This window comes from Oryzias latipes, chromosome 24, assembly GCF_002234675.1.
Source record: "Oryzias latipes chromosome 24, ASM223467v1".
In the NCBI taxonomy this organism is placed as follows: Eukaryota; Metazoa; Chordata; class Actinopteri; order Beloniformes; family Adrianichthyidae; genus Oryzias; species Oryzias latipes.
In genome coordinates, this window is record NC_019882.2 from 12,839,483 (window position 1) to 12,851,357 (window position 11,875).

The 11,875-nt window shown below is 45.3% G+C and overlaps 1 protein-coding gene across 1 annotated transcript; it reads left to right on the top strand.

Annotated features, from left to right (window-relative positions):
* Positions 1-2,616: 2,616 nt before the first annotated feature.
* Positions 2,617-7,358, top strand: LOC111947114. The gene is made up of 9 exons (XM_023953294.1): positions 2,617-2,686; positions 2,764-2,920; positions 2,975-3,134; positions 3,258-3,301; positions 3,435-3,521; positions 5,381-5,517; positions 5,747-5,849; positions 5,960-7,032; positions 7,114-7,358. Exons 1-8 carry the CDS (start codon positions 2,617-2,619, stop codon positions 6,870-6,872), a joined length of 1,671 nt encoding a protein of 556 aa, XP_023809062.1. The 3' UTR covers positions 6,873-7,032; positions 7,114-7,358.
* The last annotated feature ends 4,517 nt before the right edge of the window (positions 7,359-11,875 follow it).

The window sequence follows — 11,875 nt, forward strand, 5'->3', positions numbered from 1 at the left end:
ATTAACAATAAATCAGAATAAAGTAAAACCATAAATAGGTATTGTCCTGCCCTCCATAAAATACAAAAGAATGTAATTTCTGCTGCAGAAGAAGGGGTTAGTTTTCACCTCAACAAAAATAGAGACAATTTTGTGTTAGAAAAAAAGTGCTTTTAAAAATGGGATGATTTTTTTCTAAACATGTGGGTTCATAAGCCAGGGAAAAACCAGAGCTTGCTGTCTACTTTGATAGGATTTGTTGATGCACTCCTGCTTTTTCTATCCTGCGAGGCAACATAAAGGAGCAATGCTGCCTGTTCTTTCTCTTTCCTTATCCTCTTTTTTTTTTACTCAGAGTAACAGTTTCTGTGTTTCTTTAACACACTTGTGTACTTCTGGAGTTGTGGTTTACTGTAGTTCAGCATGTATCTGATTCTGTCCTCATCCGTGCTGGGCGTTAAAACCCACATCTATTAATAATAATCGAAGCTCCACGGACTGGCATGCTCCAGAATTGAAAGCTCCTCTGTGAAGTAAATGACGAGTGTTTTGGAACGTCGGCCATCACTGCAGTGGGTGCTTTTTGCACAAATTCCCTTTATTTCCAAGATACAGTCTGTTGAAATGAGAAATATTGGTTTGTTTTCAGAAATTTGAGTAGATTCAAGAAAACGAGTGATATTTATCTAAATAAAATCTAAGACTTTTGTTTATCACCTCTATTGTTGCTCTTACAGCTCATACTCCAGCCATTTTTTCAGTTTCACATCTGTCTTTACTAAAAAAAAAACCTTAATAAGAATTATTACCTTTATTATTAATTCACGAGAAAGTTTATATTTAAAATGTATTGAATGAAACTAAAGAATGAAAAATTATTTCAGGTGACAATCCAAATAAAGGGACCCGATGAGACTCTTTGTGGCATTTTTAAAAACGTAAAATAGCTTTTCTGAGTATTTCTTTATTGAAATACTTGCAAATCAGGTGCAGACGAAACAAAATGCAGCTTAAAAAAGCTTGTAGATACTGGTAATATCTCTGTGCTCCACTCCATTCTGATGCATTTGTAGAAAAAGAGATGTTGTAAGGGGCTGTAAGCTAACGGGACAGCATGTAGACAAAGAGATGATGGGAAGTGACAGCAGGCTAACAATGCGCCAACAATCTCAGAGCAGAAACTAAGTCCTAGAAAACAACACAGTTTTTTGTTTTTTATTGTCTAAAAACGGACGGTATAGAGCGTGTTTCCCATAGATCAAAGCCTGATTGTAGTTAGACTTTAAATATATTTTGTACATTTTTGTTGTGATATTTTTCACTTTTTCCGTAATTTAGGCATCATTTACCACCATTTGAATTCACTTTTTTATCCTGCAACTTCTTCTTTTTGTGTATAAGAAAAAGGATTTTTTTTTAAAAGGCTAACTATTTGTAATGAGGATTTTTGAAAATTAACAAATATGTACTGCAAAATTCTAAAATACAGAACTCAGTGAAGAGCCATTGCTTCTGGCTGATTGGTGTCAAACTATCAGACAGCTAATTAAGTAATAGTTGCCCTTGCTGGACCTGGAGGAGGAAAATTTAACTCTCCTTTAGAGGAAAAGGGACTAGACAAGAAGAAATTCAATGCAGGACCCAAGACAAGAGAGGGATTTTGCAGAGTTTGTTGGAAAAGAAGGAAAAAGAAAATACTGCAGAGTGAACACTGCAGCGGACGCCACTTTAGTCCTTATCAGCCTGAAATTACAAGAACTAGAGAATGTCAGAGACAATTACTTAAACCATGAAAATAGGATTTTAATGGTGCAGTAGAGAGAGATTGACTCTAAACTGTTTTCTAATGCCTTTGTTGGTTTTGAATCTCCCAGAGCTGTATATTTACTTTAACTGCACTCACTGGCCACTTTATTAGCTACACCTGTTCACTGCTCAAATTTCTAATCAGCCAATCACATGACAGCAGCTCGATGCATCAGAACAGGAAAGAAAGGTGATTAAAGGGACTTAGAACACGGCATGACTGTTGGTGCCAAATGGGCTGGTCTGAGGATTTCAGAAACCTTTCACCCACAACCAGCTCTAGGGTTTAAAAAAAATGGTCAGATAAAGAGAACATATCCAGGGAGCGTGACATGGTGCCTCTGCCAGCTGCTCTCCCCCTCCCCTGCCTGCTCTGCTCCGGACGCGACCAGCTGTCTCCACTTACCCTCATCACCACCATGGCCTCTTAAGGAGTTCCTGGACCTCCACTCGACGCCAGTTCGTTTTCCTCCCACGGTGCTTAGTCTGACTTGCTCAAGTTCTTGTCCTGTTTACCAAGCTTCATGTTACTAATTGCCCCTATCGTCTCTGACTCAGGAATAATCTACTCTGGATCTCACCTGGTCGCTGTCCCCTGGTTCCACGCTGTCCCTCGTCTGGAATCCTGCTGCTGCTCTCCTCCAGTCAGCTGCTGCGCCCCTGTTGGAAAGAAGCCTAAGACTCACCTTTCTATATAAAGACTTCTTAACTCACCTTTTTGTCCTAGTCTCCTTCTGGGTTACAGCATCTGGGTCACTCTGAACTTTTGACAAACCATGACAGAACGAACTGGCCCAACTCCTGACCCAGCTGACCCGGAAGGGCTCCAACATGCCTTATCCATACAAGAAAATCTTCTTACTCATCAAGCGGAGGCCATCACTCTCCTGTCCTCGGCTCAGTGGGATCTTTTTCGTCGCCTCGACAGCATCACGCAATTCCTCAGTGCATCTACTAGCCAACATGCTAATTCCGCAGCCGCTGCTCAAGATCCCGATTCCGTCAACAAAGCCACTTCCGTTTCCGCCGACATCCCAGAAAATGTCCGCCTTCAGCCGGAACCTTTCTACGGCAATGTTGATGCCTTTGGAGGGTTCCTACTACAGTGCCAACTCATTTTCCAGCAGGCTCCAAGGTATTACCATTCCGACCACAGCAAAATCTCATTGATTGTTAACTCTCTCCGCAGTAAGGCGCTACAATGGGCCCAAGCTTTTCTAGCCTCGCATCCTATCGCTCATCTCCCATACGACAGTTTCATTGGAGAATTCCGGCTCGTCTTCGATCAGCCCCGAAAGCAGGAAGAAGCAGTCCGGCGGTTACTAAGTCTCAAACAAGGTAACCGCCCGGTAAGCGACCATCTGATTGACTTCCGCATTCTAGCGGTCGAAGCTGGTTGGCCTGACTCTGCTCTAAAAGGGATATTTTATCAGTCACTTAACGAACGTATCAAGGATCATTTATGTTCTCAGCCAGAGGCGGACTCTTTTGAAGACCTTGTCACCGCAGCCCTAAGGTCAGACATCAGGTTACGGGAACGGTTCGCAGAACAAAAACGTAAGTCTCCGGTCAATCCATCTCCTCCTATGCATGCGGTTCAACCTTCTAACCGTGAAACTCTTGACAATGTTCCCCATGAACCCATGCAGATCGGTCACTCAAAACTATCCCCCGAGGAACGTGATAAACGACGGGACGAGGGCTTATGTTTCTATTGTGGCCAAGCCGGTCATATGGTCTCCGATTGCCGCGCACGTTTAAAACTCCCGAGCCCCCCGTTAGATAACAGGCCACGGGGAGGAGATGCTGAACTCATTCACAGTTTCAAGTTTTTATGTGTTCCAGTCAAGCTCAGTCACAAGAATCTGGTTTTCGAACTCGAGGCTCTCATAGACTCTGGGGCTGAACATAGCCTTATCGATCAACGTCTCGTTCAAGAACTCTCTCTTCCTGTTGAACCTCTCGCTAATCCCGGCCTAGGAGGCAAACAACTCACTCGCATTACTAAGCGCACTGGTCCCGTACTCCTTCTCACCTCGGGAAATCACCGGGAATACCTTCAGTTTTTCATTACTCACTGTCCTCAGACCCCGATAATCCTGGGGTTCTCCTGGCTCCAGATTCATAATCCACACATTGACTGGAGCTCGCCCCGTATTGCTAATTGGAGTACCTACTGTTTGGCTAATTGTCTCCATTCCGCCTTGCCCATTACTAACGTACCTGATTCAGCTCAAGAGGATATCGACCTGTCAAACGTTCCTGCCTGTTATCACGATCTTCGTACGGTCTTCAGTAAAGTTAAAGCTAGTTCACTTCCGCCTCACCGACCTTATGATTGTTCCATTGAGCTATTAAACGGCGCCCCCCTTCCCAAGGGGAAACTATATAAACTTTCGGGTCCAGAAAAGACTGCCATGGAGAATTATATTCAGGAAGCTCTGTCCCAAGGTCACATTCGCCCCTCATCATCTCCTGTCGGTGCAGGTTTTTTCTTTGTAGAAAAGAAAGACAAGACTCTACGTCCCTGCATTGATTTCCGTGAGTTAAATCAGATCACGGTTAAGGACAAATATTCTCTCCCTTTAATCGATTCCGTGTTTGAATCTGTCCAGCAAGCCAAAATCTTTACAAAACTAGATCTTCGTAATGCTTACCACCTCGTGCGAATCCGTGAGGGGGATGAATGGAAGACCGCATTCACCACGCCATTAGGTCATTACGAATATCTTGTTATGCCGTTCGGCCTCACTAACGCCCCCGCAGTATTTCAACGCCTTGTAAATGACGTTCTGCGGGATTTCCTTAACAGATTTGTCTTCATATATTTGGATGACATCCTCATCTACTCTTCCGATTCCTCCCAGCATAAACATCATGTTCGCCTAGTTCTAGAAAGATTATTGGCTAATCAGCTGTTTGTTAAAGCCGAAAAGTGCGAATTCCATGTTTCCACCGTCCCATTCTTGGGATACATCATCGAAGCAGGCAACATACGTCCGGATCCAGCTAAGATTGAGGCCGTTGCCCAGTGGGAAATACCCCAGACCAGGAAAAAGCTCCAACAGTTTTTGGGTTTCGCAAATTTCTACCGCCGCTTTATCCGTAACTACAGTAGTATTGCAGCGCCTCTCACTCAACTCACCTCCATCAATAAAACTTACTCCTGGAACCCTGCTGCCGATTCCGCATTCAAAAAACTTAAGTCCCTTTTTGTTTCAGCTCCCATCCTCATTCAACCTGATGTCACGAAGCAATTTATCGTTGAGGTGGACGCCTCGGATTCTGGCGTGGGGGCGGTTCTGTCACAACGGGAGGAAAGCTCTGGGAAGCTTAAACCGTGTGCTTTTTTTTCCCGCAAACTAAGCCAGGCGGAGCAAAACTATGATGTGGGCAACCGTGAGTTATTGGCTATAAAACTAGCCTTGGAAGAATGGCGCCACTGGCTGGAGGGAGCAGAAAAACCATTCATAGTCTGGACAGATCATAAGAACCTCGCCTATCTCCGCAGCGCAAAACGCTTAAACTCCCGCCAGGCCAGGTGGTGTTTGTTTTTCGATCGTTTTCACTTTACGATCTCCTACCGGCCTGGCAGCCGAAATGTTAAGCCTGATGCTTTGTCCCGCAAATACTCCTCCTCTGATTCCTCCTCTGACTCATCCATTCTCCCCATGTCCTGTTTCGTTGGAAGTCTCACCTGGGAGATCGAGAGCAAAGTCCAGCAGGCTCAAGGTGAGATTCCTGCCGGCACCTCCTGTCCTTCTGGTACACTGTATGTCCCCGAATCCCTCAGGTCAGAAGTCATTGCCTGGGGACACACGTCCCGCATCGCCTGCCACGGGGGAGTTTACAGGACCATCCGCCTCCTAAAGCGGCGTTTTTTCTGGCCCTCCCTGGAACGGGATGTCAGGGAATATATCTCAGCCTGCAGTATCTGCGCCCGTTCCAAGTCTTCCAACAGGCCCCCCTCAGGTCATCTCCTGCCTCTATCCATGCCTAGCCGTCCCTGGTCTCATATTGCGGTGGATTTTGTTACTGGGCTTCCTCCGTCTCAAGGCCATACGGTAATCCTTACAGTCATTGATCGTTTTTCAAAAGCCGCTCAATTCATTCCTCTGCCTCAGTTGCCCTCTGCCATGGAAACGGCCGATGCCCTCATCCATCACGTTTTCAGACACCATGGGATACCCAGTGACATCGTGTCCGACCGCGGACCTCAATTTACATCTCAAGTATGGAAGGCCTTCTGCTCCGCCCTTGGAGCCACAGTCAGCCTTACCTCCGGGTACCACCCACAGGCCAATGGACAAGCTGAACGGGCTAACCAGGAGCTGGAGGCGGCTCTCAGGTGTCTGGCGGCTCAGAATCAGGAGGACTGGTCCAAATACCTGGTGTGGGTAGAGTATGCCCACAATTCCCATTCGTCCACTGCCACCGGGATATCACCTTTTGAGGCCTCCTTGGGTTACTCACCCCCTTTGTTTCCTTCCCAGGAATTGGATCTGGCAGTGCCCTCGGTCCAGCTCCACCTTCAGCGGTGTCGTGACATCTGGCTGCAGACCAGGGTGGCTCTCCTCCGCACCAAGGAGAGCAACTGCCAGATAGCCAACCGTCATAGGGTGGTGAGTCCCAACTACCAACCTGGCCAGAAGGTTTGGTTATCGTCTCGTAACATTCCTCTACAGGCCTCGTCCCGGAAACTGGCTCCCAAGTTCATTGGACCCTACACCATTGACCGGGTCATAAATCCTGTTTGTGTCAAGCTGCGTCTCCCTGCTGCCCTCAAGGTGAATCCCACGTTCCACGTCTCACAGGTCAAGCCAGTCACTGAGAGTCCGCTTTGCCCGCCGTCCGCTTCCCCGCCACCCGCCCGTACCATCGACGGCGCCCCGGCCTTTACGGTTGATAGGATCTTGGATGTCCGGCGCCGTGGGCGGGGGGTGCAGTTCTTGGTGGACTGGGAAGGGTATGGTCCAGAGGAACGTTCATGGATTTCCCGCTCCCTCATTCTGGACCATACCCTCATCGACGACTTTTATCGGGCCCGTCCTGACCGTCGTCTTGGACCGCCTGGTGGCGGTCGTTGAGGGGGGGGTACTGACATGGTGCCTCTGCCAGCTGCTCTCCCCCTCCCCTGCCTGCTCTGCTCCGGACGCGACCAGCTGTCTCCACTTACCCTCATCACCACCATGGCCTCTTAAGGAGTTCCTGGACCTCCACTCGACGCCAGTTCGTTTTCCTCCCACGGTGCTTAGTCTGACTTGCTCAAGTTCTTGTCCTGTTTACCAAGCTTCATGTTACTAATTGCCCCTATCGTCTCTGACTCAGGAATAATCTACTCTGGATCTCACCTGGTCGCTGTCCCCTGGTTCCACGCTGTCCCTCGTCTGGAATCCTGCTGCTGCTCTCCTCCAGTCAGCTGCTGCGCCCCTGTTGGAAAGAAGCCTAAGACTCACCTTTCTATATAAAGACTTCTTAACTCACCTTATTGTCCTAGTCTCCTTCTGGGTTACAGCATCTGGGTCACTCTGAACTTTTGACAAACCATGACAGAGCGTCTGTTCTGAGAGTGGAAATGCCTTGGTGATGCCAGAGGTCAGTCAAGAATGGCCAGACTGGTTCCAGTTGATAGAAAGACAACAGTAACTCAACTGAGGTCTGCAGAAGAGCAGCAAACCTCCTGTGTCCACAGATTCATAACCATTATTTTAATGGTCAAATCTGTCCAACACTTCAGTTTTTTTCTGTTTGTTCCAAAACAACCCCGCCCCCCGTTCTTCTCTATGTTGTGGAGTGGCCAGCATGCTTTTTATGTCATAAAAAAGCTATTTTTCAACTGCATTTTTTTCATCTGATTCACAACAGCTTGAATAAAAAAATACTCAGAAATGCAATTTCAAGCTTTATTCGTTGCATATATGTCCTCAATCATGAGGAAAAGGCCACAAGAACATGTTAAAAGCACAGTTTAGGTCAGTCATTTGTACTCCACAGAGTTTGAGGAGCGGGGAGGTCTAAAAGAAGAAACAGGTATAAAACTGGAGTCCCAACAACTAAAACATCTTTACAGAAGTGGTGAACAGCTTTATGCGGAGCTGCAGTTTACAACGCTACCTATCACTGCAGCAGCCGCCGCTCTGACAGGATCACCTTTCCGAGAGGACTTGTGAACACGCTTCTCTGCAACCTTAATATCTGTCCCTCTTAGGCTCATAATGATCAATGAGGCACGTAAAAACTCATTACGTTTTTAGCTGAAAAAGATTAAATCCTAAATATCTGCTAAATTTTTTCTCCTCACCGGAGGGTGTAGAGCCTAGCAGATTTAAAAAAAAAAAAAAAAATGAGAGTGGAAACTTAGCCCAGCGCCATTTAGCTCATCACTTCCCACTGCCTGGTCCTCTCCGGCGTAAATGTCAAGCTCCTGCCAGGATGGATGCAGAACGTTTCTGCTGATGCTTTTGGAGGAGTTCACTGAGCGCTCCTGCTGGAATCATGTTCTCCTTCCCTCGCTGTGGCGCTCCATATTCGGAGGAGGATGGAAGCAATTACCAGCGCCAGCAGCTGAGAGAGGGCCAGACCCCTGCACATCAATCAGCATTTACTCCACCGGCCACTGTGTCTGCTGAGAGGGGGGAGAGAGTGCCCCCCAGTGGTGACACACTCCTGAAGCATCCAAACGGATGCCATCATAATCTGTTGAGAGATCTGGGCTCCTTTTTTTTCTTGAGTTCATTTTCACCATCTAATTGCTGCTTTCATTAGCAGGACACAATGATGTCAAAAAAAAAAAAAAAAAGAAGAAGAAGTCCCAATTTAATTTTCGAGGCTGAATGTGAAATGAGTCGGAAAAAGAGGCGCACGCTGCTTGTCATTTAGTTCATGTTAAACCGCAAAGCAGAGACAATTTAGGTTGATGTAGAACGAAGGGGAGAGGGAGGTTACTCAAATGCACGAGGGGAGGTGGGTGGGGGTAATTTGCTGTGGAAAATTGATGAGTCATCTTTTGTTCTGATTCTCTGATTGACAATAGAGACGGAGAGCATTAGCATCAGAGATGGTCTCGGCGTGAATTTGTCATTGTGTCACTCCTCCTTTCACACTGCACTCATAGGCTTTGTCCTCTGTTGTTTCAGTCCTCCTGTGTTTCGGGTAATTACGGCCCCACCATGAGTGGATATGCCCACTCTGACATTTTCCACAGTTGGCGTCGCATTACGAGTGCTGCTTCCCTATTATGTCTACGTTAAAGACTCTCTCTGATGAAAATGCTGTTTTTAACATGTTCTTGTGGCATTTTTCTAATGATGGAGGACATTTATGAAGAAAGTTAACCTTAAAATGTGTAGTTTCGATCCAGATTCCAGTTTGGATGAGGAAAACAAAGACGTACATGGATATGGTAGTCTACATCAGAATGGAGAGGAGCAGGGCACTCAAGGCCTGCACATTGTAGTTTGTACGTAACAACTACAAGCTTTTATAAACAGCATTTTTTCATCTGCTCCTGATTCACATTGATTTAAAGTCCCCCTCCAATGAAGAACATGTTTTTGGAGTTTTTGACGTGTCCGTGTGGCCTTTTTCTTATGAAAGAGAACAAATGCAATAAGAAATCATTTCATTTTTGAGTATTTCTCCTTTTAAATCGCTGTCAATAAGACTGTCACAAAGACGCTCAGTTTGAATGAATGATCTGTTGTGATGTCACAACGGCCCAGGAGCGTGTGCGCATTGCACAAGCTCCCTGATCTGCTCCGTTGAGCGTGCACATCACCTCAGGTGCGGGAGAAGAGAAGATGGCTGCAGTGCAGTATTTTAAGTCCTTTCAAGGCGGACTTTGTTGTTGGGCACTCATATTTCAAATTAAACAAAGTTAAAGTCCTCATTAAGGCACGTGTTATTATTGCCCTGATGAAAATAACAAAAATAAAGTTTTGGAGGCCCGATCAGGCTGGCTCCCCATCCCGCAGCAGGTCTCTGTCTGGCTGCCAGATCGCCTCCTGGGAGCCGGCATCACTCCAGGTCCATCAGCCCTGCAGCAGACTGTCCAGGGTGTACCAGCCTTACCCGTTCCGGGTACTTTTGGGTGATTTGGTTCAGACGTGTACCCATGTAGAGGATATTTTGGAAACAGAGGTTTTTTTTTAAAGATTTTTAGGTCGTGGGATTTTCGTTTGGTTCAAAACTTCACAATCATAATTAAAACACCACTGGGAAAGTTTTCATTAATAAAAATTGTCGTGGGGGACTTTAGACAAAGAAAATAGTGTTAAAATTATTTATATACTGCCTCCATCGTGAGCAAAATGCTACAAGAACATATTAAAAACAAAATGTTTCATCGAAGTGAAGTTTTCAACTCAAAGTTCTGTATGGGATCGAAAACGTATGTAAATGTGGCAAACTGAACGCATTCTGTACAGGACGCAGCACAGAATGATTAACAAGCTCAACAGCCAATCAGAACGCAGGACACAGTGCATTGTAAAAAATAGCATAGAAGCAAGTGAGATTATAATAACAAAGAGATCAGCCAAACAGCGAAAAGGTGAACCTCGATATTGAAGGAACATTGTACTTTGTACAACAACATTGTAGAAACAATGTCCCAATGTTTTTGTTTTTTTTTTATGGCGGGTAAAAATGGCATATTCATAACAAAAACCACTGGGAACACTTTTAAAATTAGATTCAGATATTTTTTGGACAATGAGTTGCTCTGGAGTATAAAAGTTGCAGCAGCAAAAAAACAAAAGCAAAATTTTCTTTCTGTTTTATGCCGAATGCCCTTCCTGACGCAACCATCTCAATTTATCCAGGCTTGGGAGTGGCACAGCAGCAGAGAAGGGAACAGGGAGCAGCCTGGAATCAAACCCTGGTTTCACGGACGGAAGGCGCCGCAAACCAGCACGAGCTAAACCGGCCCCACAAAACAAAAGCAAAATAAAGAGGAAAAACTCAAAGGTAAGTTGCACTTTTGGGGGAAATTTAGTTAACAAAACACAGAACAATTCTGCCAAGCCCGGGGCAAAACTAAGTGTCACTACTTCTGCTGCGTTGATGCCAGCAGCAAATACTGAATCATACACCTACAGTGCCCTCTAGTGGTCGTTCCTGTTTATTTTTTACAATGCAAAAAAAAAAAAAACGCTACTTATACTGAGAAAAGTAAAAGATGAAGAAAAGAAAAAGAAAAGATGTCCTGTCCTCTGAATATGTTCCACTTGATGTGCCTTCATCTCGTTTTTTTTGGTTTTGTCTCTGGAGTTATTGAAACAAATGTCTGTTTGGATTTTTAGTCCACTGATGAGTGGAGCGGAGCGACGGTGTGCGCCGCACATTCAGGTCGAACATCAAGGCCAAACTGGAGCGAGATGAAAGAGATAGACGGGGCGCTGTGTCCTGTGACGAATGATTGCTAGATACAACTCAACCCCGAGGGTAAACAAATGAGGCTGATTTGCCATTTGCTGAGAGGATTTGGGGCCTGGATGTGTTGTTGGTGCTGAGAGACAACAAAGTGCTGTGACGCCGAGGCCAGTGCTCTCTGAACCATGCTTCATAATGGCATAACGCTTGATGAATCCTTTGATTCAGTGATATAATATTTAATTAAAAGGGGGCAGAAAGTGATGCGATGCAAAAATATTCCACCTTTTAACTCTGCTGCATTTGGAACATCAGTGTTGGAGCCATCAGCGTTCTCTGCAGAGACAAGCCTGCTGCTGCTGCTAAGAGGAATGAAACAAGCTGATGCGATTGGTCACGGCCCTCACTTCTTCCCTCCATAAATTATTTCTCCTTGTCCGGTTTCTTCTTTTTTAAGTCTTACATATTTAACAAAAGAGGAAAGAAGCAGGTAGGCATCATAAATGTATCTCTCTGGCCTTCTAAATAGAAATGTCGCTTCTGCTGATCCTGAGTCCTGTAGCTTTTGGATCTTCAAAACAATTCAAACATTTTTAATCATATATATAATTCATATCTCCAATAAAAGATCTTAAAAGTGGTAACCAATTAGGAATTTTGTTTTTGAGAAATTATATATTTTTTTTTTCAATCAATTTTTCCCAGAGCTTGCACTTTG